General features: G+C 42.9%; 1 protein-coding gene across 2 annotated transcripts in view; it reads right to left on the minus strand.

Annotated features, from left to right (window-relative positions):
* The window catches only part of LOC137432420 (ribosomal protein S6 kinase beta-1), an 81,911-nt gene that overhangs the window by 19,263 nt on the left and 40,534 nt on the right, over positions 1-22,114 (minus strand). For both annotated transcript variants that reach the window (XR_013624293.1, XM_078783185.1), the window contains exons 4-8: positions 21,441-21,509; positions 21,145-21,292; positions 20,718-20,775; positions 20,278-20,378; positions 2,622-2,712 (exon numbers count right to left, since the gene is read on the minus strand). Coding sequence is in view for 1 of the 2 variants with exons in the window: in XM_078783185.1 (XP_078639311.1) it covers positions 2,622-2,712; positions 20,278-20,378; positions 20,718-20,775; positions 21,145-21,292; positions 21,441-21,509 (467 nt within the window). In the remaining variant the exon portion in view is untranslated. The remainder of the gene's footprint in view (positions 1-2,621; positions 2,713-20,277; positions 20,379-20,717; positions 20,776-21,144; positions 21,293-21,440; positions 21,510-22,114) is intronic.

Below are 22,114 nucleotides of genomic sequence, written 5' to 3' on the forward strand. Positions count from 1 at the left end.
AGAAGTTTAACACAATACTGTCCATGAATTGAGTTCGCTATCAGTTTCCATCACTTTCAAGGATCAATTTATTTGTTTCGAAATGTCAAATGTGGTTTTTGTTTCTTGTAAAGGTCACATTAACAAAATCTAGAATAATTTCAACATAATTCCAATGAACTTTTGGTTCTAAGACATCTTGAAAAGTAAGTTCACCCCCACAAAAAAATATTCCATATTAAATGCCAAGTCTGTACTTGGGCTTAGGCAGTTGAAACAACAGGGAACCATCCGCCAAAGACAAAAAGGTATACAGTAAACATGTTGCTGTGAAGGATTGCTAACTGTATAGAAGCCTGCTTATTTGTGATTGTTACAGCCATTTGAGCCAAATGCGAATATCGACAGCACATCGAATCTGATGCCAGTGACATATTAGGACCTGCAACGATTCTGCTGGCCCAATATGAATAATTTGTATTGTATCTCCTATTTTCCAACTATGGCACAATCTATCATCTTACATTATGCATAGTTGATTTCGGAAGGCTCAATGTGACAGACTCTATCACATTAACCTCGACCATCAAGAAGTGTTGCATTGTGGAGTCATAAATCCTTCAGAAGGGACGTTTAAGTGGCTGTCACGTCTGCAATCTCATTGACACAAAATATCACCTATCCTGGGCAAGAGAGGCCCCCCCCCTCCCCCCTTTGGTCAGTACAATGACAAAATAGACCACATCAATGGATGAAATGTGATATGGATGTTATGGATAAAGTGAATTAAATACTGCATTATGGAATGTACATTGTAGATTAGCTGTCAAAATGTGCAGGTCTGCTGTGCATGTAATGTTTATGTTATTATGCTTCCAAATCCCCATGCTGCCTTCTCTAGAACTGCATTCCTCCTCTACTAATAATGATATTTCCCTTCATCTCCTCCACTCCCAACCTCAAACTATTTATTTTCTCATAAAAACAAACAAACAAACAAGTTATTTTAGGCTGTGTGGTTGTTCAAGCTTCTCTTAGGTGGGCCCGTAACCATCATGGATGATAGTATCGGGGTTTATATATGGATGCAGTTTAGTGTCATTGTGGAGACAAGGTGCTTTAACTTTTTCTAACATGTTTAATCTGAACAGTTAGCATATTGTTATGTCGGTAGGCTAGTGATATGTAGAGCCAGATAGATCTGGGTAGGTAACGTGCTTCGTCTGTCGCGGTAAGGAATCTACCTTGTAATAAGTTTCATGTGTAGGCGTTTTGTCGGTTAAGAGTATCCTGTGAGCATACCAGGATGTTCGAGTGATAAGTAGAGTTAGGGATTAAAGAACAAAGCCCCTGTATGTCTCACCTGGTCAGCCAAACCTTTGTCCCGTATGGCAATGCACACATGTAGACACTTAGTTGGGATCTCCTTAGTGCAACATTAAATGACTCCCTTCCCTGACAGTGACTTCGGAAGGAACAGGCAAAGAAACCAGGCCGGGGCACCGCCGATGGGCGCCGCCGCCAGTTACACATCCGACAGGCCTAGCCACATCGAGTGCCACGCGCTATCACCACGCTACGAGCTATCGCCACACTACGGTCCTGTGATTGGACGGCACGCTGGGCGCGAACCTCCAGCCAACGAGTGTGAGAGGCGCTAAGCTGGAAGGTTCGGTGGAAGTCGCTGGTTGGTAGCGCGCCAAGGCTGACGTCACTGAAAAGGTTATTTAAGGGAGCGCCGAACGCCATTCTCTCTTCTCTCTGGCTCTTCTTCGTCTTACACAGCACGGGTCTCTTGCGGCTCTTGCGGTTCGTGCTCTTGTTTGCGCAGCTGGCCCTTTTGGACATCCGGCGCTTCGTCTTGCGCAGCCCGAGTTGAGTTGAGTTATAGCCCGAGTGGAGTTCGCTTGCTTCTTGCACGTTTTTTCGAGAGAGCTGACTGGGACGTGGCAGGCCGATTGTGTGTAAAGATCGACCTTGCTTGGAGCCGCTAGCCTGCGTTGGACGCGCGGTGCTTTTCCTGCTGTGGGACCTCGTGGGTGCTTTGGAATTTGGAGCAAGGCCTGGTGACACGCGAGCACGAGCGGATCTTGGAGCCGCATGGTGGACGATACCAAGACAAGACGAGGGACAGATAAGGCCGCACGCACCATTTTACACACCACGACGAGACAATTCTTTTCATAATTCATCCCCCTTTGCTCGTTTCTGAGTCCGGTGTGCGGGATCCCAATTTAGTTGCTTTATTTGATTACCGTCGCGTTTCATTGTTTCAGGTTCCGTAAAATAAACGTGTTTATTTTTGTACATTTGAAATCTTGGTTGTCGAGTACATTAATTTCCCTGCAGCTGCCATCGGTTGACCAAGGTAAGTGCTTTTGCCACAGCCTTCCATTTTCCTTCTTCCTCCCACGTTTGATAGTCAAATCCGTGTTTGGTTGTCGCCTCCATTAAAACCGTTCAGGCCTATCCGCGACCTTCTGGTGTTAACCGGAGTCGCACGACAGTATTATGCAGCATTTTTCAGTCTTGATTGGCAATTTTTTTTTTTTTTAGTTCACAAAGATGTGCAATGTGACAAAGCTGACGCGATACAGGAGGGAGACATAATGAAGGCATGACGGAAGCTTGTGAAGACCTACATGTACTCAATAGTCCCACAGAATGTATGCGTGACAGTCCCATCGTGCACGGCTTCTTTACACAGGCCAAAGTCTGTCAGTTTGATGTGTCCTGGTGGGAGAACAGACAGATGTTCATTTTAGGCTTCATCCTATGACATGTGATGAGAAATACTATAGTGGAATTATTAATTGAAAATATACACTGACAACACACCCATATTTCAAAAGATCACAGCTCATGCATCAATGTTCTTTCCAATTAACCTGCGTTACTTCCACCAAAGGCCATAATCACCACCTCGTTTCTTTTTGTCACATCTCTATTTCAGAACCACAGAAACAAACTTTCCTTTTACCTTGGATTAGCCCTGTAACTTGGTATTACAGACATTACAGAATTATTTATAAAGGGCTCCTGAGAGGACATTCAAATCCGGTGTGAAACCACAAACAACTAGAACGGCACTCAGTAGAGAGCATACCTCCGCCTGGTTGGCCATATCACTCAATGGTGAAGAATCACTTTAAAAATTATACTAGCTGGATCCAGATCCGGATATTCACCAACATTGAATCGATTTGTCCTCGTCAGACACCCAACCTTTCCACCAAGTTTCGTCCAAATCTGTCCACAACTTTTTGAGATATCCTGCTATGTATCGTTTTTGGCCCTATCTCCCAATGGTGAAAAATCACTTTAAAAATTCCAGTAGCCAGATCCGAAACTGGATCTTCACCAAAATCTAATCATTTCGTCCTTGTCACATACACGACATCTCTGCCAAATTTCGTCCGAATCCGTCCACAACTTTGACATTTTGTTTACAAACGTATAAACAAACAGACAGACATAACATAACCTCCATCATTGGTGAAATGGAAATGAAATGAAAATGGAAATCCTCCATTTTCATTGGTGAAAACATAACCTCCATTCACCTTTGGTGGCGGAGGTAATAAATGAATGTTGTAAAATACACTGCACATGAATCAAGATACTGTATTTCATCACAATATCGATTTAAAGGAGACAGCAAAAGTTGTGCCAATAATAAACAATCAATAATAATAAAGCAAGTCATCAAATGACGTAGTAATACTTGAGCAACTGTGATCTACAACCTGTTAATCATAAACCAAGGACAATTATAAAGCAGCGAACAATTATAAATGAGACCAGAGCTATAATGTTAAGTTAAAGTGAGAATTAGGATGAACATGCAACATTTGAGTTTAAATGCATTCCTGAGAGCATTTTTTTTTTAACGGCTCATTACCAATACGCAACTGTCAAAATGACGTATGGACACGAAACGACGACTTTTGCGCATGAACGTGAAACAAGGCTTGTGTTATCAGTGACTCGGTTCGGCTTCAAGGGCACTTTTAATCTGCCGTTCTGCCACCCCAGATCTGACCTTCCTATTGGTGTTAAGAAGCACGCAGGATTGGAGAGAACGCGCCCATCTACAAATCATTGGGTCTTTGACAGCTAACAACATCAAGAGTTTTTGCTGTATGGGTTGCAATATATCAACTTTTTGGACAAGTTGATCACAAAGTTCTCCAAATCCTTCATTGTGCAGTCACAAGTACATTTCCCCTTCCTCGCAAGTATGTTTTTAAGTATTTCCAGCTTCTTTCAGAAGATTTGTGAGCCATTTTATGTTACAATCCTTATCTCGCACACACAATATACGTCCGGCTGCCCTGGTGACCCTAGCTTCCTGGGGATTCTGCACATTGCCACATAATTCTCGGTGTGCGATTACGTCATTTTGAAAGTTGCGTATTGACAAATCTACATTATAAATGAGCAGTGATTTGGGGGTGGAGAGATTGACAAATAAATGACAAAAAGGAATGAAGGAGTATAGGGGAAATAAATAGTGGGGGTAGAGTTCAAGAGTAAGAAGAAATAAAGGGGAGGGGGGAGAAGGGGGAGGGAATCAGAAGGAGTTAGGGAACAGAAGGGACGAGGAGTTGTACGGAACATACAGGGAGAGTGGAAAGGGGCTAGGGGGGAAACATTCCATTTTTTGCATACATATACCGATGCAACCTTATCCAAATTAGATCAATCTCCAGGCCATGAGCGAAGAGCTGAAATTTCACTTTTTGATACCATGTTGAAGGACAAAACAATGATTTTTATTTTGATCACATGATATACATACGTGTGTGTGTGTGTGTGTGTGTGTGTGTGTGTGTGTGTGTGTGTGTGTGTGTGTGTGTGTGTGTGTGTGTGTGTGTGTGTGTGTGTGTGTGTGTTTGTGTGTGTGTGTGTGTTTACGAGACTCAGACGCAGAGTACATAACTATGGACGTAAATGTCCAATTATAGACACACCACAACAAATTGTAAATGAATGGTTAGATCTTAACAAATCAAATATCTGCACATTACTTAGCAGCAGAATTAAGATCAATACCTTAAAAAAACAAAAAAAACAAAGACGTTTGGCAAATCGTGAACAGATTAATGGAAGAGGACGATCAAGAGGAACTCCCAATCCAACACATGGAAGCAATTCTGGACATGATTGATCATAAAATGTACAAAGAGAAACCTAAAAAAGTGAATCGGAGAAAAGACAATGATATCAAAATTATGTTTGATAACAAAGGGGTGGAAATGATAAATATCGAGAAAATACTTCAACATAAGGAAGTGTGGAGTAAACTTCCAGAAACGATACAACAGAGAGAGCGACTAAGAGTTGTGTACACTTTGAGAAATTCAATTCGGAGAAAGATCTTCAACTACAAGGACACTGTACAATCTATAGACATAGAGGAATGGTTAAATAACACACATCATTGTAATTGTGAACATTCCGCATTCAAAGATCCACATCATAAACACGTTATCACAGGTGATCTCAGAATAGTTAAAGATAAAAGATTACGTGCATTACTTACAAAAGGACCAAATTATAGAGAAAATAAAAGAATAAACTGGAATAAAGCAATGAAACTTACAATGATGGGACTGGGCGAATGGATGAAAGAACAAATTGATAAACATAAAGTACCAAACACACAAATGGCTTTATGGTTGGAGGAGGTAGAGAAACATGTGAAAAGGCGAGTTGTTGATTTGAAAAGAAAAGTTCGAATCAATAATCCAAAAGCAATTTTAAACAATCCAGAGACACGTGATTGCTTAAGGCAGCTTCAAACACAATATTGTTACGGATACGGGGGACGGCTCTCCCGTTAGCAAGGGGTGATTAGCCCCTTGTCCTGTTAAGCTGGCTGTCTCCCCGGTCCTGGTACTTGTAACGCTCTCCCACGGGATGGAACGGATCAGGGTCATGGGTCCAGGGTTTATCCCGAATACCTTTATCCGTCCCTCCGCAGACGAGGGAGACAAGTACCGCTCGAACCCCGGTTTTAGATGTTATAATTGCCGAGCGGTGTTAGCAACCCGACGTTCGAGCCATTAGCAAAGACTAAACCCGATCCTGAAACGTTGGCCAAATCGTGCCACAGGTGTCCAATGAGGGAAATCACAACGACGACGGATGTAAGGGAAAGAAAGGCAAGGTAGGAAGAACAAATCTAATTTATTATTATTATTTACAAATCATCAAAATAACCAAGGAGAAAGAAGGATAAGAAAATAACGACAGAAAGGAGCAAGGAGACACAGTGCAATTATTAGCTTAACTATACAAGCTTAATTAATACCCCAGGACAACGTGAAAGACAGACGAACGATCACACTTACACGGGGAATGCAGGCAGGAATGAATGGCTGAAGGTGGATGGCTTGGAGAGGCAAGGAAGGTCCAGCGGGGACTGGGCACGGTCGGGCCAGAAGGCACCGCCGTCAAAAAGCCGAGCCGCGGTCGTGCGAACTCCCGCGGTTCCAAATGGTGTGGGCGAAGTTCCTTTTTCCGCACCGCTGCGTCGCGTGCTCCTTGAGTTGCCTCCTGCCGTATCTCCTCTGCAGCACGGCACGTATCTCATCTCATCTGCAGTGGGGGCGTCTCCCGCAGGTTATATAAGCCCCACCCTTGAACCTTCGCGAACCTCCCAGATCGTTCTCTCTCCGCCCGCTCAAGCCAAACCCCTTCGTGCTGGGTTGGTTGAGCGGGGCCGACTCACTCCTCCTTTCTATGACGAGGTGCGGAGACACGCCTTTCTTCTCCCAACCGACTGCGTGCTCAATGGAGTCCATTTGCGGCGAAAACCATCCAAAACTGGCACTTTGAAGATGGGACCTAATCTTATTTAATTCGGTGCAATGGAGAGTCGACTATTGGGAAACACAGCCTTAAACTGCATAAAATAAGGGAATAACTATTTAAAAGGATATATGGTGCCCTGCGTGTATGTTTATGGAATTAACTAAGAGGACGACCTTTGACCTTTCTTTACATTACGGAGGGTGACATTTACACACAACAAAACCATAATTCTCACATTCGTTACACTTTCTCAAATTCGTTACAATATGTTATTGTTCCAATTGACAAAGCAAATAATAATATTGCATTTGTATGTAAAACATTCTACATTCAAACACTTTTGGAAGAATTGGGCTTAGACACGGGAATTTCAAAGACCTACAAAATAGGTAACGATAACAAAACAGACTTGATACAACACCATACAAATCACTCAATGGTGAGTAGACTGCTAGTTCCGGATAAACACCATAAATTACCATTCATTTACTGGATCCCAAAAATGCACAAACACACTTGTAAGATGAGGTTCATCATTGCAAGTGGAGAATGTAGTTTGAAACCTTTGTCGGGCAATATACCACAACATCCTCTCACTTCAAAGATCATTGACCTCCTTTCTACTTTTAGTCTGTCTCAGTCTGTCTCCCAACCTACACACGTTAAAGGACACATCCTGGATTGGTTAGTGCACAGATGCGATGATCAGTTGGTGCAGTCCACGTCAGTGACCTGTGCTATCACCTCGGACCACTTCTGTGTCACCAGCCACCTGAGTATTGCTGTTCCTCGTCTTCAGCCCACCTTCATCACTGCCCGCCACATTCGTGCCATCGACCGTTCCGCCTTTAAAGAGGACCTTGACACCCGTCTCTCTGGCCGTTCCTATGTCACTGCAGAAGACCTCGACTGTTGCCTCCGCACAGCGTTGGACTGTCATGCTCCAGCGACACGGCGCGCCGTTCCCAGACGCAGGAGTACTCCGTGGTTGAGCGCAGTCAGCGACGAAGTCAGGGCTGCCAAAAAGGGAACGACAACGTGCCGAGAGACAGTGGCTGAAGACTGGCCTCAATCCATAAACAGTTGTATAACATAGCTAAAAGACTCGTCATAAAAATCATTCTGAAAGCAAAAACGTCATATATTTCTGATCAGATTACTAGGAGCTCCTCCTGCAAGCAACTGTTCAGCATTACCAACCGCCTGTTTGCCACCAAAAATAAATCCGTTCTTCCCACTGTATTTCCTCAAAACGAACTACCCCAACGCTTCCTGCATTTCTTTCACAATAAAATTCAGTCAATAAGAAACAATCTTGACAAGCAGTCACTCCTTTCCTTCGATGATGCTGAACACTGCTTTCACGGACGACCTCTCAGTTCGTTTACTCCTGTTACTGAGGAAATTGTCAAATGTACAATCCTCAAGTCAAACACAAAAACATGTGATCTTGACCCCCTTCCCACCGATTTATTGAGTGTTTGTACACCCTCCTCCCATTTATTACTGCAGTTATCAATGATTCTCTGACTACGGGTTCATTTCCGCTTCTCTTTCAGCAAGCTCTTGTTAAACCATTTCTTAAAAAGGCCACCCTTGACCTTAACGACATGAAAAATTACCGTCCAATCTCCAACCTGTCTTTCCTGTCAAAGATCACAGAAAGAATTGTGCTATCACAGATGAATGACCATCTAGTTTCAAATAATCTTTTCAATTCTCACCAGTCAGCATATAGACCAGGCCATAGCACCTAGACCGCTCTCCTAAGAATAACCAATGATCTTCTGACCTTTCTTGACTGTGGTAAGGTTTCCGTTCTTGCGCTTTTAGACTTGTCTGCCGCCTTTGACACGATTGACCATAGTGTCTTAATTTGTCGTCTTGAAATCACATTTGGTATAACTGGTCATATATTTGTTCCCCTTTCTTGGCTGATGTCCTATCTTACTGATAGAGTGCAAACAGTCGTTGTCAATGGCCAGAAATCAGCCCCTTCTCCGCTTTCCTTTGGCGTTCCCCAGGGCTCAGTCCTGGGACCTATCCTCTTTCTTTTGTACACTCAGCCTCTATTTGATCTTGTTGCCAGACATTCAGTTGATCACCACGCCTTTGCGGACGACAATCAGCTGTACAAAGGAAGCACGATTCAACAAATCGTGCCCACTGTTGAAGTGTTAGAAGGCTGTATTGCCGACGTGAAGGCGTGGATGACCCAAAACAAACTTCAGCTGAACGATGCTAAAACAGAGTCTATGATTGTAAGATCGCACAGATGTCCTCTACAATGTTCACTTCCTACCACCATTCATGTTGGTGAAACCGATGTAAACTTTGTTTCGTCGGCCAAGAACCTTGGTGTGGTTTTCGACTGGAACATGACATTTTCCAAGCAAGTACTTCAAACTTGCAAATCAGCATACTTTCAGCTGCGAAAGATCGCATCCATTCGCCACTTTCTTACTCCTCAAGCTGATCTAACTCTGGTCTGTGCCCTTGTCCTCTCAAGGCTAGACTATTGTAATTCTTTGTATGCTGGCTGCACTCAGTTTCTCTTGGATAAGTTACAAAAGGTTAAAAACTCTGCCGCTCGTCTTGTCTGTAAGGCGAAGAAGTCTGACCATGTTACTCCGCTTCTTGAATCTTTACACTGGCTGCCTGTCTCTGCTCGTGTGCAATACAAAATTTGCACACTATGTTATAAATCATTGTGTGGAACGGGACCTCACTATCTCTCCGATTTGCTCACTCTATGAACCTCGGCGACGCCTTCGTTCAAGCGACGACTCTATGACCTTAGAGCCGCCGCGCACCAGCACCAAGTCGTTTGGCGAGAAATCCTTTTCCTTTGCTGCACCTCTGCTCTGGAATGACTTGCCTTCCTCTGTTCGACATGTTGACTCTCTTCCTGCCTTTAAAACCTCCCTCAAAACCTATCTGTTTCACAAGTCTTTCAAAGTCTAAGTCCTGTTTTCCCTTTGGTTTGAGGTGGGACAGAGATCAAGAGTATGTCTGTGTACATGTGCGGGGGAGGGAGGGGAGGAGGAGGGGGAGGACACATCTGTGGGTTTTGAATGGGGAGGGAGAGGAATAGGGCAAGAGTGAAGGTGTGTCTGTGTGTGTGTATGTTTGTGTATGTGTGTGCGGTGGGTGTGCGTTCGCATGATAATGTAAAGCGCCATGAGGGTCGTTAACTCTGCTTGATGGGGCTATTTTAGACTCTATTATTATTATTATTATTATTATTATTATTATTTATTATTATTATTATTATTACAGCGGCAATGAAACTAATCTATAAATGCTTAAAAAACTATCATGAAAAAGTGAAGTTTTATTCTGGTATTAAGAAATTCTGGATCATGGACAATTCCAAACCGGTAATCGACAGTGTCCACAACATTAATAACAAGGGTAAAGCAAAATGTCTTTCAACCTTTGATTTTTCCACATTGTACACAAACATTCCACATGACAAGCTAGTAACTGCATTGGACAGAGCAATAGATAAAGCATTTGCAGGAGGTAATAAAGTATACATTAATGTATATCAAAACAAAGCACACTGGTCTGTAAGGGATAATCAATATTCATGCAGTTTTTCAAAAAGTAAACTCAAAGAAAGTATTCGATTTCTGAAAAACAACAGTTTCTTTACATTTGGCAACAAGATACTCCAGCAGACAGTGGGCATACCCATGGGTTCAGATCCGGCCCCTTTCTTTGCAAATTTGTTTCTGCACATGTACGAGTTTGATTGGGTCCAGAACATGTGCAGGAATAAATTAACAACTGCACGAAGATGCGGAAACATCTTCAGGTTAATTGATGATTTGTTGGCAATTATTGATGGATTTATATTTGAGCAGCTTCATGATGATATATATCCAAAAGAACTTGAATTAAAAAAGGAAAACCAAACTTCCACTTCAGTTTCTTTTTTAGAATTACAAATTGACATCCATAATAACAAATTTCACACCAAATTATTTGATAAACGAGATGCATTTCCATTCCACATTGTCCGAATGCCTTTCTTAGACAGCAACATTCCTAAAAAGCTATTTTATGGTACGGTTGCAGGTGAAATAATTAGGACTGTAAGGGCAACCACACACAGCTCTGAACTGGTCAATAAATTACAACAACTAGTCAGACGTATGCTAGCACAGGGAGCTGCAGTTGGTAGATTAAAACAAGTTTTCTTTAATATCACAAAAAGGCACCAAATCGAATTAGTAAAATACAATACGAATCGTAATTATATTATTTATGAGATCTTTATGTAAATACAGCACAATATAATAATTAAATATACCACAAATCAATGTTGCTAGGAATCAGTGGTTGCTAGGATACGGCAGCATGCAAAAAAACCGTTATGAATGACAGTTTGAACATTCGAAGTGTACAATATAATATTATTATATTACAGCACAATATAATACAAGTACAGTACAATATAATATTATTCATGAGATCTTTATGTAAATACAGTACAATATAATAATTAAATATTATTATATTGGATTGGGAACTGAGTACCATCGTCCCTCTATACAAGGGGAAAGGTGACCCTCTAGAGTGTGGCTCGTACCGAGCGATAAAGTTATTGGAGCATGGAATGAAGGTATTGGAAAGGGTGTTGGAGAGGAGGATAAGGAAGAAAGTGAAGATCGACAAAATGCAGTTTGGATTTATGCCAGGAAGAGGAACGACAGACGCGCTTTTTATTGTGAGGCAGTTGCAGGAGAAGTACATGGAGAAGAGGAAGAAGTTGTTTCTTGGGTTTGTTGATCTGGAGAAAGCATTCGATAGGGTTCCACACAAAGTATTGACATGGGCAATGAGGAAGTTAGGAGTGGAGGAATGGTTGATCAGAGTAGTGATGGCAATGTACAAAAGAGCACGCACAGCTGTAAGGACGAAGGACGGGAAGTGGTGAGTTTGAGGTGAAGGTGAGAGTGCATCAGGGGTCGGTACGAAGTCCACTACTATTTGTAGCTGTGATGGAGGTGCTGGCTCAGAACGTAAAGGAGGGTTTACCGTGGGAGTTGTTGTATGCAGATGATCTGGTGTTGATTGCAGAAAGTATGGATGGACTGAAGGAAAAGATGAACAAGTGGAAGGAATGTATGGAGACAAAAGGTCTGAAGGTGAGTGTCGGACAGACGAAGGTGATGGCAAGTGGTAAAGCATGTGGTGAGGTGGAAAGAACTGGGAAGTGGCCCTGTGCTGTGTGCAGGAAGGGTGTCGGAGTGAACTCCATTCAATGTACATTGTGCGCGGAGTGGGTTCATCAAAAATGTAGTGGTCTGAGAGGGTCATTAACCAGTGTGGCAGCTACATTCAAATGTAAGGTGTGCACAGAGGGAGCAGCACATGGAGGAAATGTTGAGTTGGATCGTGGAGACGGCGTGAAGCTGGAAGGTGTGAAAACATTTTGCTACCTCGGAGACATGCTGAATGGAGAAGGTGGATCGGACTCGGCAACGGTTGCTAGAGTGAGATGTGCATGGAAGAAGTTTTGGGAACTGAGTGGCATGTTGATGAGGAGGGGAGTGTCATTGAAGCTGAAGGGAAAGGTGTATGCTGCATGTGTGAGAAGTGTTATGATTTATGGGAGCGAGACATGGGTAATTAACGTAGAGCAGCAACGAAGGTTGGAAAGGGTGGAAATGCGAATGGTTCGATGGATGTGCGGAGTATCGTTGAGAGAGGAAGACAAATGATGAATTGCGAAAAATGATGGGAATAGAGCCTGTGATTGATGCTGTGAAGAGGAACAGGTTGAGATGGTTTGGTCATGTGTTGAGGAAGGATGAAAGTGACTGGTTGAGAAGAGTGATGGAAATTAATGTAGAAGGAAGTAGAGGACGGGGAAGACCGAGAAAGACTTGGCTAAAGATGGTGGAAGAAGAAATGAGGGCAAGGGGGTTAACAAGGAGAGATGCAGAAAATAGGGCAAGATGGAGAAGATTGTTGTCATGGGGACCGCAAGGCTAACCCCCGCTCTAGCAGGGAAAATGGCCTTAAAATGCATGTTGTATAATAATTAAATATACTACAAATCAATGTTGCTAGGAATCAGTGGTGGCTAGGATACGGCAGCATGCAAAAAACCGTTATAAATGACAGTTTGAACATTCGAAGTGCAGTTTGACAGAACGGTAGGTGGTGTGGTCATGCTGGTTGGTAGATTGATGTATTTAAGGGTAAGATGTGAATGATTTAATGATATTATCATATTATCGAGTGTGTAAGGAAAGTTATAAATATATGATAACACATTAAATCCTATTGCGAGTAAAGTTGGAATAAGTGATGTTGCATTGATGGGTTGACTGACAGCCTGGACGCAACTGAGGTTGTGGATCTACTGATGTACCATCTATTGATGTGGATCCATGATCAAATGGCAGATCCACAACCTCGAAGAGGTCCTGGGCTGAAAGGATCGAAACCTCGAGGAAGAAAGGTGCCCAGCTGATGATCCATGCAGTCGGGAAACGAATCAATTGCTTACAGGTTAAGGTTCTTGCTTTAGGTGGAGAAACTATGTTTGAGGTTTACAATTTAAATAAAGTTGAATATGGGATGTTGTGAAATTAACATCATTTACAACAATCCTTTAAATTATTTATATTTAAGTTTAGGAACAACCGATACTGTACAATTAATTGTGTGTGTATGTGTGTGTGTGTGTGTGTGTGTGTGTGTGTGTGTGTGTGTGTGTGTGTGTGTGTGTGTGTGTGTGTGTGTGTGTGTGTGTGTGTGTGTGTGTGTGTGTGTAAAAGATAGAATTTTGAGGAACAGAAATGAAAAAAACAGATGTGTGTGTACAATCGTGGCCAAAAAAATATTGGCACCCTTGACTTTTTTCAAATAACTCACACTTTTCTTTGAAATCCCCGGTGTGTACCCCAGTTTAGAATAGGTACACCGTATCCCTGCGTGTCATAAGAGGCGACTAAAAAGGGTTGGCATCAGGAAGAGCATCCGGCCAGAAAAACATTGCCTCAAAAAGAGAACCATGACAATTACAACTACATCTGGGCAGGGTACAGCCCGAAGTACCCCGTGGGGGACCGCACTCCCTCTCGTCAATACTCAAGGTGGGGAACCCGATCGAAGCAAGGGTGAAAATCACTCCATTTATGACGACGAAACGTCTGATGCCCAAAGTGGAGATCGGTTTCTGAGGTTTGGGACATGGAATGTAGGGACAATGACAGGGAGATCAGGAGAAGTGGTGGAAGTATTGGTCAGAAGAAGAGTGGACATATGTTGTGTGCAAGAGACGAGATGGAAGGGAAGTGGTGTGAGAATGGTGAAGGGTAGGCAGGGACAGAAATACAAGTTTGTGTGGCAAGGGTGCCCTGAGGGTGTGCATGGCGTTGGTGTCCGAGGAGTTTGTAGACAGTGTGGCGAGTGTGACGAGAGTGAGTGATAGGTTGATGATGGTGAAAATGATGATTGGAAAGCTCTTGGTGAACGTCATCTCGGGATATGCTCCGCAGGTTGGTCGGAGCGATGAAGAGAAGGACAAGTTCTGGTGTGCAATAGAGAAGCTGATGGAAAATGTGAAAGATTAGGAAGTTGTTGTGATAGGAGGAGACCTAAATGGACATGTGGGAAGGAGTATGGACGGTTTTGAGGGAGTTCATGGGGGTTACGGATATGGTGTGAGAAATGGAGAAGGTGAAAGGATTTTGGAGTTTGCTGATGGAGCTGATTTGTTGATTTGTAATACTCAGTTCCAGAAAGAGGATAATAAGCTTGTTACATACACGTCAGGTGGGTCGACGACAACTGTTGACTGCATAAGCGAGATAGGGGGCACCTCCGGGACACAAAGGTGATCCCAGGGGAGGAGGCTGTTTCACAGCACCACTTGGTTGTCTGCGACACAAGGGTGAAAGGTGCGAGGAGAGCTCGGCGGGTGAAGTACCAACCGAGAATGAAGGTTGAAGGTGGTGACAGTAAGGGAGGCATTAAAAGAGAGGCTGAGTAGGGTCGAGGATGATGTGGTTGAGCTTGAAAGTGGTTGGATGTCAATGAAAGCTAGTCTGTTGGGAGCCATTGGTGAGGTATGTGGATGGACAAAAGGACCACCGAGGCACTCGGAAACAAGGTGGTGGGATGACGAAGTTGGAAAGAGGATTGACGAGAAGAGGAAGAAATTCAAAGAGTGGCAGAAAGCGAAGGGTACGGCGGCAGAAAAAGCAGAGCATGAAAGTTATAAGGCAGCCAAGAAGGCTGCAAAGAAAGAGGTAGCAAAGGCGATTCGGAAGAGGGTCAGAGAACGGTATTCAGGATTGCAAAGCAGATAGCGAAAGAGAGGTGTGATGTGATGGGGGTGAGTTGCTTGAAGGATGAAGTGGGACAAATCGTTGTGGACCCAGATGGAATTAAAGGAAGATGGAAGAGATATATGGAAATGCTGTTGAATGCAGAGAATTAATGGGATGGCAACATAGAGAGTAACCCAGTTTTAGGACCGGCAGAGAAGATAACTGAGAAGGAAGTTGAGGAAGCGATAAAAGCAATGAAGAGTAGAAAAGCGGGAGGGCCGACGGGAGTTGTGGGAGATATGTTGAAGGCAGCAGGAAGTTGGGGTGTGAAGAGAATGACAGAGATCTGTAATCTGGTGGTGAAAGAAGGCCGCATTCCAGTGGATTGGGAACTGAGTACCCTCGTCCCTCTATACAAGGGGAAAGGTGACCCTCTGGACTGTGGCTCGTATGGAGCGATAAAGTTATTGGAGCATGGAATGAAGGTATTGGAAAGGGTGTTGGAGAGGAGGATAAGGAAGAAAGTGAAGATCGACGAAATGCAGTTTGGATTTATGCCAGGAAGAGGAACGACAGACGCGCTTTTTATTGTAAGGCAGTTGCAGGGGAAGTACACGGAGAAGAGGAAGAAGTTGTTTCTTGGGTTTGATGATCTGGAGAAGGCATTCGATAGGGTTCCACGCGAAGTAGTGACATGGGCATTGAGGAAGTTAGGAGTGGAGGAATGGTTGATCAGAGTAGTGATGGCAATGTACAAAAGAGCGCGCACAGCTGTAAGGACGAAGGACAGGAACAGTGGTGAGTTTGAAGTGAAGGTGGGAGTGCATCAGGGGTCGGTACTAAGTCCACTACTATTTGTAGCTGTGATGGAGGTGCTGGCTCAGAACGTAAAGGAGGGTTTACCGTGGGAGTTGTTGTATGCAGATGATCTGGTGTTGATTGCGGAAAGTATGGATGGACTGAAGGAAAAGATGAACAAGTGGAAGGAATGTATGGAGACAAATGGTCTGAAGGTGAATATCAGAAAGACGGAGGTGATGGCAAGGGGTAAAGCATGTGGTGAGGTGGAAAGAACTGGGGAGTGGGCGTGTGCTGTGTGCAGGAAGGGTGTCGGAGTGAACTCCATTCAATGTACAATGTGCGCCGAGTGGGTTCATAAAACATGTAGTGGTCTGAGAGGGTCATTAACCAGTGTGGCAGCTACATTCAAATGTAAGGTGTGCACAGAGGGAGCTGCAGATGGAGGAAATGTTGAGTTGGATCTTGGAGATGGCGTGAAGGTGGAAGGTGTGAAAACATTTTGTTACCTCGGAGACATACTGAATGGAGAAGGTGGATCAGACTCGGCAACGGTTGCTCGAGTGAGATGTGCATGGAAGAAGTTTCGGGAACTGAGTGGCGTGCTGATGAGGAGGGGAGTGTCGTTGAAGCTGAAGGGAAAGGTGTATGCTGCATGTGTGAGAAGTGTTATGATTTATGGGAGCGAGACACGGGTAATGAACGTAGAGCAGCAACGAAGGCTGGAAAAGGTGGAAATGCGAATGGTTCGGTGGATGTGTGGAGTATCGTTGAGAGAGAGGAAGACAAATGATGAATTGCGAAAGATGATGGGAATGGAGCCTTTGATTGATGCTGTGAAGAGAAACAGGTTGAGATGGTTTGGTCATGTGTCGAGGAAGGATGAAAGTGACTGGTTGAGAAGAGTGATGGAAATGAATGTAGAAGGAAGTGGAGGACGGGGAAGACCGAGAAAGACTTCGCTAAAGATGGTGGAAGAGGAAATGCGGGCAAGGGGGTTAACAAGGGGAGATGCCGAAAATAGGGCAAAATGGAGAAGATTGTCATGGGGACCGCAAGGCTAACCCCCGCACTCGCAGGGAAAATGGCCTTAAAATGCATGTTGTTGTTGTTGTTGTTTCTTTGAAATAAGTTGAAATTGACAAAAGTATTTGGTCTCCACAATTCTATATTTCACTGTTAATATTGCAGAACCTTTGTTTTTGATTCAGAACCTAATACATCCTTTTAAATCAGAAGAGAAAAATAAATGGCATCGACAAAATTATTGACACCCTCGACTTAATATTTGGTAGCACGGCCTTTGGACAAAATAACTGCAGTCAAGCACTTCCTGTAGCCATGAATGAGCTTCCTACACCTCTCTACTGGCAGTTTGGCCCACTCTTCTTGTGCAAACTGCTCCAGTTCTCCCAGATTTGAAGGGTGCCTTCTTACATCTGCTGTTTTCAGATCTCCCCACAGGTGTTCAATGGGATTTAGATCTGGACTGTTGCTGGCCACTTCAGAACAGTCCAGCGTTTTGTCTTGAACCATTCCTGGGTGCTTTTTGAAGTGTGTTTGGGGTCATTGTCCTGCTGCAAGACCCATGACCTTTGACGGAGACCCAGCTATCTAACACTGGTTTAAACATTGCGCTCCAAAATGCCTTGGTGGTCTCCTGATTTCATGATGTCATGCACACATTCAAGGCACCGAATGCCAGAGGCAGCACAGCAACCCCAAAACATCACTGAACCTCCTCCATGTTTGACTGTAGGGAAGGTGTTATTTTTATTTGAAGGCTTCCTTTTGTTTTCTGCAAACATAGAGATGATGTGCTTTAACAAAAAGCTCTAATTTGGTCTCATCTGTCCACAGGACATTCTCCCAGAAGGATTTTGGCTTGTTCAGGTGTGTTTTGGCAAACTGCAGTCAGGCTTTCTTATGTCTCTCTCAGCAGTGGGGTACTCCTGGGTCTCCTACCATAGAACGCCCTTTCATTGAGTTGGCGACGGATGGTGCGAGTTGAAACTGTCACACCTTGTGTCTGAAGGTCAGCTTGAATCTCTTTGGCAGTTGATCGAGGTGCTTTCTCCACCATTCAAACAATCCTTCGCTGCAATCTTCGATCAAGTATTCTCTTGGGGCCACGTCCAGTGAGGTTGGCCAGTGCCTTGGGCCTTAAACTTCCTGATATCATTGTGTACGGTGGACACAGGAACATCAAGGTCTCTGGAGATGGACTTGTGGCCTTGAGATTGTCCATATTTGGCTACCATCTTGTGTGTGACCTCCTCAATATCTTTCCCTGGTGTTCTTTCTTTTCTCCGTGCTCATTGCGGTACACAGTGACACAAAACAGCAAAACGACTCCTTTTCTCCATTCAAACTGGTTGAATGAGTGATTTTTATATTCCAGGCACCTGCAACTCCCGATAGGAGAGCAATTCCAAAGTAAAGGAGAATCACCTGCTCGAAAGCTAATTATTTCTAACTTCTAAAAGGTGCCAATAATATTGTCTGGGATATTTTAGGATTACTGTGTGGAATAAGTTGAGTTAGTGATTTTTTTCAGCTTTTTTTGTTTTGTTCCACTGCAAACCAAAGAAATACATGTGGATACCAAAATATTTTTTAATTTCAACAATTTTCTGGAAGAAACGGTGCATTAATTGAAAAAAGTGCAAGGTTGCCAATATCTTTGGCCACGACTGTAGGTGACAACATATTGTCGCGCAATTGCCCCTTGGTTAAGACCGGGGGATCGCGGATGGACTCGAGCTTACTTGGAGGCGTTTATCCAATCGATGGCGGATCATAAACGAGACGGAATGAACAATGCCGCTTACCTTCACGGTCCGATGTCTTCAACCTGGAAATTAATAAATCAAACCAAACACGGAATTTAACATGTACAACAAATAAATATTTATTGCAGAACCGAGAACTGGGAAACGTGACGGAAGAAACTAAATCCTAAATTGGGACGTCCCCGCACAGCTTCAGATACGAGACAAATGGGAGAATATGAAAATAAACGTTTCATTGTGTTCGTGAATGCGAGTTGTTTTGCTATATCTGTGCATTAGCTACACCCCTAACTTTTAACCTTTTTGCCGATAAAAAGTGCAGTTAATAAATCAAAAATTATGGCACTTGTATCTTGTTCTGACATCACATCCTGTTCATCGTTATGAAAATAAAGGTTCCAGTATAATCCTCATTCCATCATAAAAAGGTCACAGTATTTCTTGCTATTTCGTTTTCAAATAACTGACTGAATCCATAGCTTTGCAATGGGGTGAATGCGTTTTTGGAACCACTTGATTAGGGTGAATGACGGAAAAAGTTGAGAAGCACTGCTGGAGACTAGGTCAAGGACAAATTATGACCTAAAAAAAATAAAAATCACAACACATATTACGAATTTAACATGCTATCTGTCTGCAAGAGTGTCATCAAAAGGTCAAGTGTCCTCAAAATCATTTTGATGACACTTGATTTTTACTCCAAAAAAAATGAAAGTGCCTCACACATTTTTAAGGAAGACCAAAATTGGCCAACAAATATAATGATAAAATGTCTCTTCCTAGAGGTATGGCCATTCACGAAACGAGGAGAAAATCGTGCATCTTTCACCAAGCAAACATTGAGTTCAGCATTTATGCTAAATCACAAAAAATTTGTCCCAAGTTTCCCAAATTTGTCCCAAATTTGTCCTAAGTCTCGCATTTACACTGGCTTGAGGTATACAGGTTTATAATTTCAATGTTATATTCGAAATTACCTCAGGAAATACTACATTGAATGAATGAATGAATGAATGAATGAATGATCGTTTTTTTTTAAGGCCATTTTTCCCCGCTTGAGCGGGGGTTAGCATTGTGGGCCCCATGACAATCATGGTTCCCTGTTTGAGGCAATGTTTTTATGGCCGGATGCCCTTCCTGACGCCAACCTGTCATTCTTGTCGGGCCAAAACTACATTATGGAATAAAAATTCAAAAATTAAATGGTCAATGCAAATGGTTTACATCACCGCTCGGCACTTCATGTTACATTTTGCGCTATGAGATGGAAAGAATAAGGAGTGACGAAGCAAACAATGGAGATATGCTACAATATGCATTGGTAGGAATGAAAAAGATCAGGTTTTTATCCCAAACAACCTATTAATAAATAAAAAAATGCTATGGTATGAAGGACGGAGTTACAAAGCAAGCGTACATTTTTACAACAATGGCACATGGAACTCAGAAAATCAATAACTGTACATTATTATCACAATAATCAATGGAGGTACAAGGCAAATCATAATTCTATCACCAATAAAACATTTGGATGCTTTGGTAAATATGAACCTTTGGTAAATATGTAAATATGAAGTTTGCGAGCTGTGGATTACCTTGAGGGTTCAGCATAATGTTTTCTGGTTTGAGATCACGGTAGATTATGCCATGCGAATGCAGGTGGCCTAAAGCCAATGTAATTTCTGCCAAGTAAAAGCTGCGGAAAATGGCATCGGGAGAAGAGAACTCAGAGGGAAACGGATAGAAAGAACGGAGATAAAGTAGCCATGTCCCTCCGACTTTCAACATTCTTGTGATCCACAGATATTTTGACGGAAGTTCAACAACAGTAACAGCGATTGACAAGAAAACTTTGTAAATATCACATAAATTACAACAAGATGCCGACGTTAGTTAACAATGCATTTGATGACGCTTGATGATGTTCCAAGTTCAAAGGCATGAAATTGAGCAGATTTATTCGAGACATTTAGATGAGTAAATATTGTTCTTGCAGAAGAGACAGGATATCCAACTGTAAGGAAACCCAACTCACCAAGCAGTGTCCTCCATGAATATACCTTCTCTCTCGAGCTGCATGAAAAGTTCACCACCTATTAAAAATGGCGTTCATTAAAAACAGGTATAACAACAAAATGCATAGTCATGAATACAACAAAATGTTATTGTTTTTCATTTCTTCCAATAGGAATCCATCAAAAAATTTACAAAAATGATTTTAAGACAAATATTCATCAGAGTTTTATTCTAGGCTGGAGCAATATGAGCTTATGCTGACAGGCGACACAACTGGTTGGCTGAGTTACCAATCTATCCCGATCAGAACAGTCAAGGTAAACGATAAACAAATAACCAAACAATTTACGTACCTCTCACCCCTGATACTAAACTGTATGCCCACACCCTTCAACCTTCCACCCCCACCCCCTCCCCCCACCCCCCGCACCCTGCCAGCCCCGCACCGCTGAGGTACTCGAGGATGAGGTATAGTTTGCCTCCAGTTTGGAAGGCGTAGGTGAGGTCAACAATGAAGGGATGCTTGATGGCTTGCAGAATGCTGCGCTCGGCACGCGTGTGCGCGGTATCTTTGGGGTTTCGTACAATCGCTGCCTATATGTGAGCGAAACAAATAAGATGTGAAGAACGTAGGAAAAGAAAACAAGTCTCAATCCAAATTGGCAAATGAAGAAAAATACAAGACGAAAACAGATTAGGGAAACCAGGTTGAGACATGCATATCACTTGGAGCAAGCATTACCTTTTTCAGAACTTTCATTGCAAATATTTCTCCAGAATCTGCCCCTGTTACTTTACGAACCTGGAAAACCTAAAAAAATAAAAATAAACAGAGCAGGAAGTGATAGCATTAAAAACAAACTCGTTTCACACTATGTCATTTAATTTTAGATCATTGCTCCAAAATTGATCAACCTGATATTTTATGTGACCAATTCAAAAAAAAGTATATTATGGGGCCCTCCGGTGGTGTAGAAGTGTAATGGAAATCGCCAACAGTGTCTTCGTACTGTCAGCTCTGGCTTGGCAGAGCTTTGTCGGCATGAATCATGACATGATTGTCGGCAATTATTTCAGAGGGGCAGATTGTCCCACAAGTCTATGTTAATCAGTCTACTCTACTCCCCTCACCATCCCAAATTCAAACCCAGCTCTCCATCCTCAACAAGCAACTTGGGACTGATCCGCTGAGTGCATGGCCATTGTGAGCAATGTGAGACTCCATTCTATAAGCGAGTTATAAAGGGAGGCCTGCGGTTATGAGAAGAAGAAGAAGAAGAAGACTAAGAATAAGGAAAGGGAAAGCTCCCAGACAGAAACTTACTCAATGTTGAGATTGTGAGCATTGAGGAGTGTTTAGATTTTGAAGTGAAGCAGTGAAGAAAGTCAGTATGGGATAGAGCAGATAGCAGTGCA

Source organism: Myxine glutinosa, chromosome 8 (genome assembly GCF_964187855.1).
Source record: "Myxine glutinosa chromosome 8, kmMyxGlut1.1, whole genome shotgun sequence".
Lineage (NCBI taxonomy): Eukaryota > Metazoa > Chordata > Myxini > Myxiniformes > Myxinidae > Myxine > Myxine glutinosa.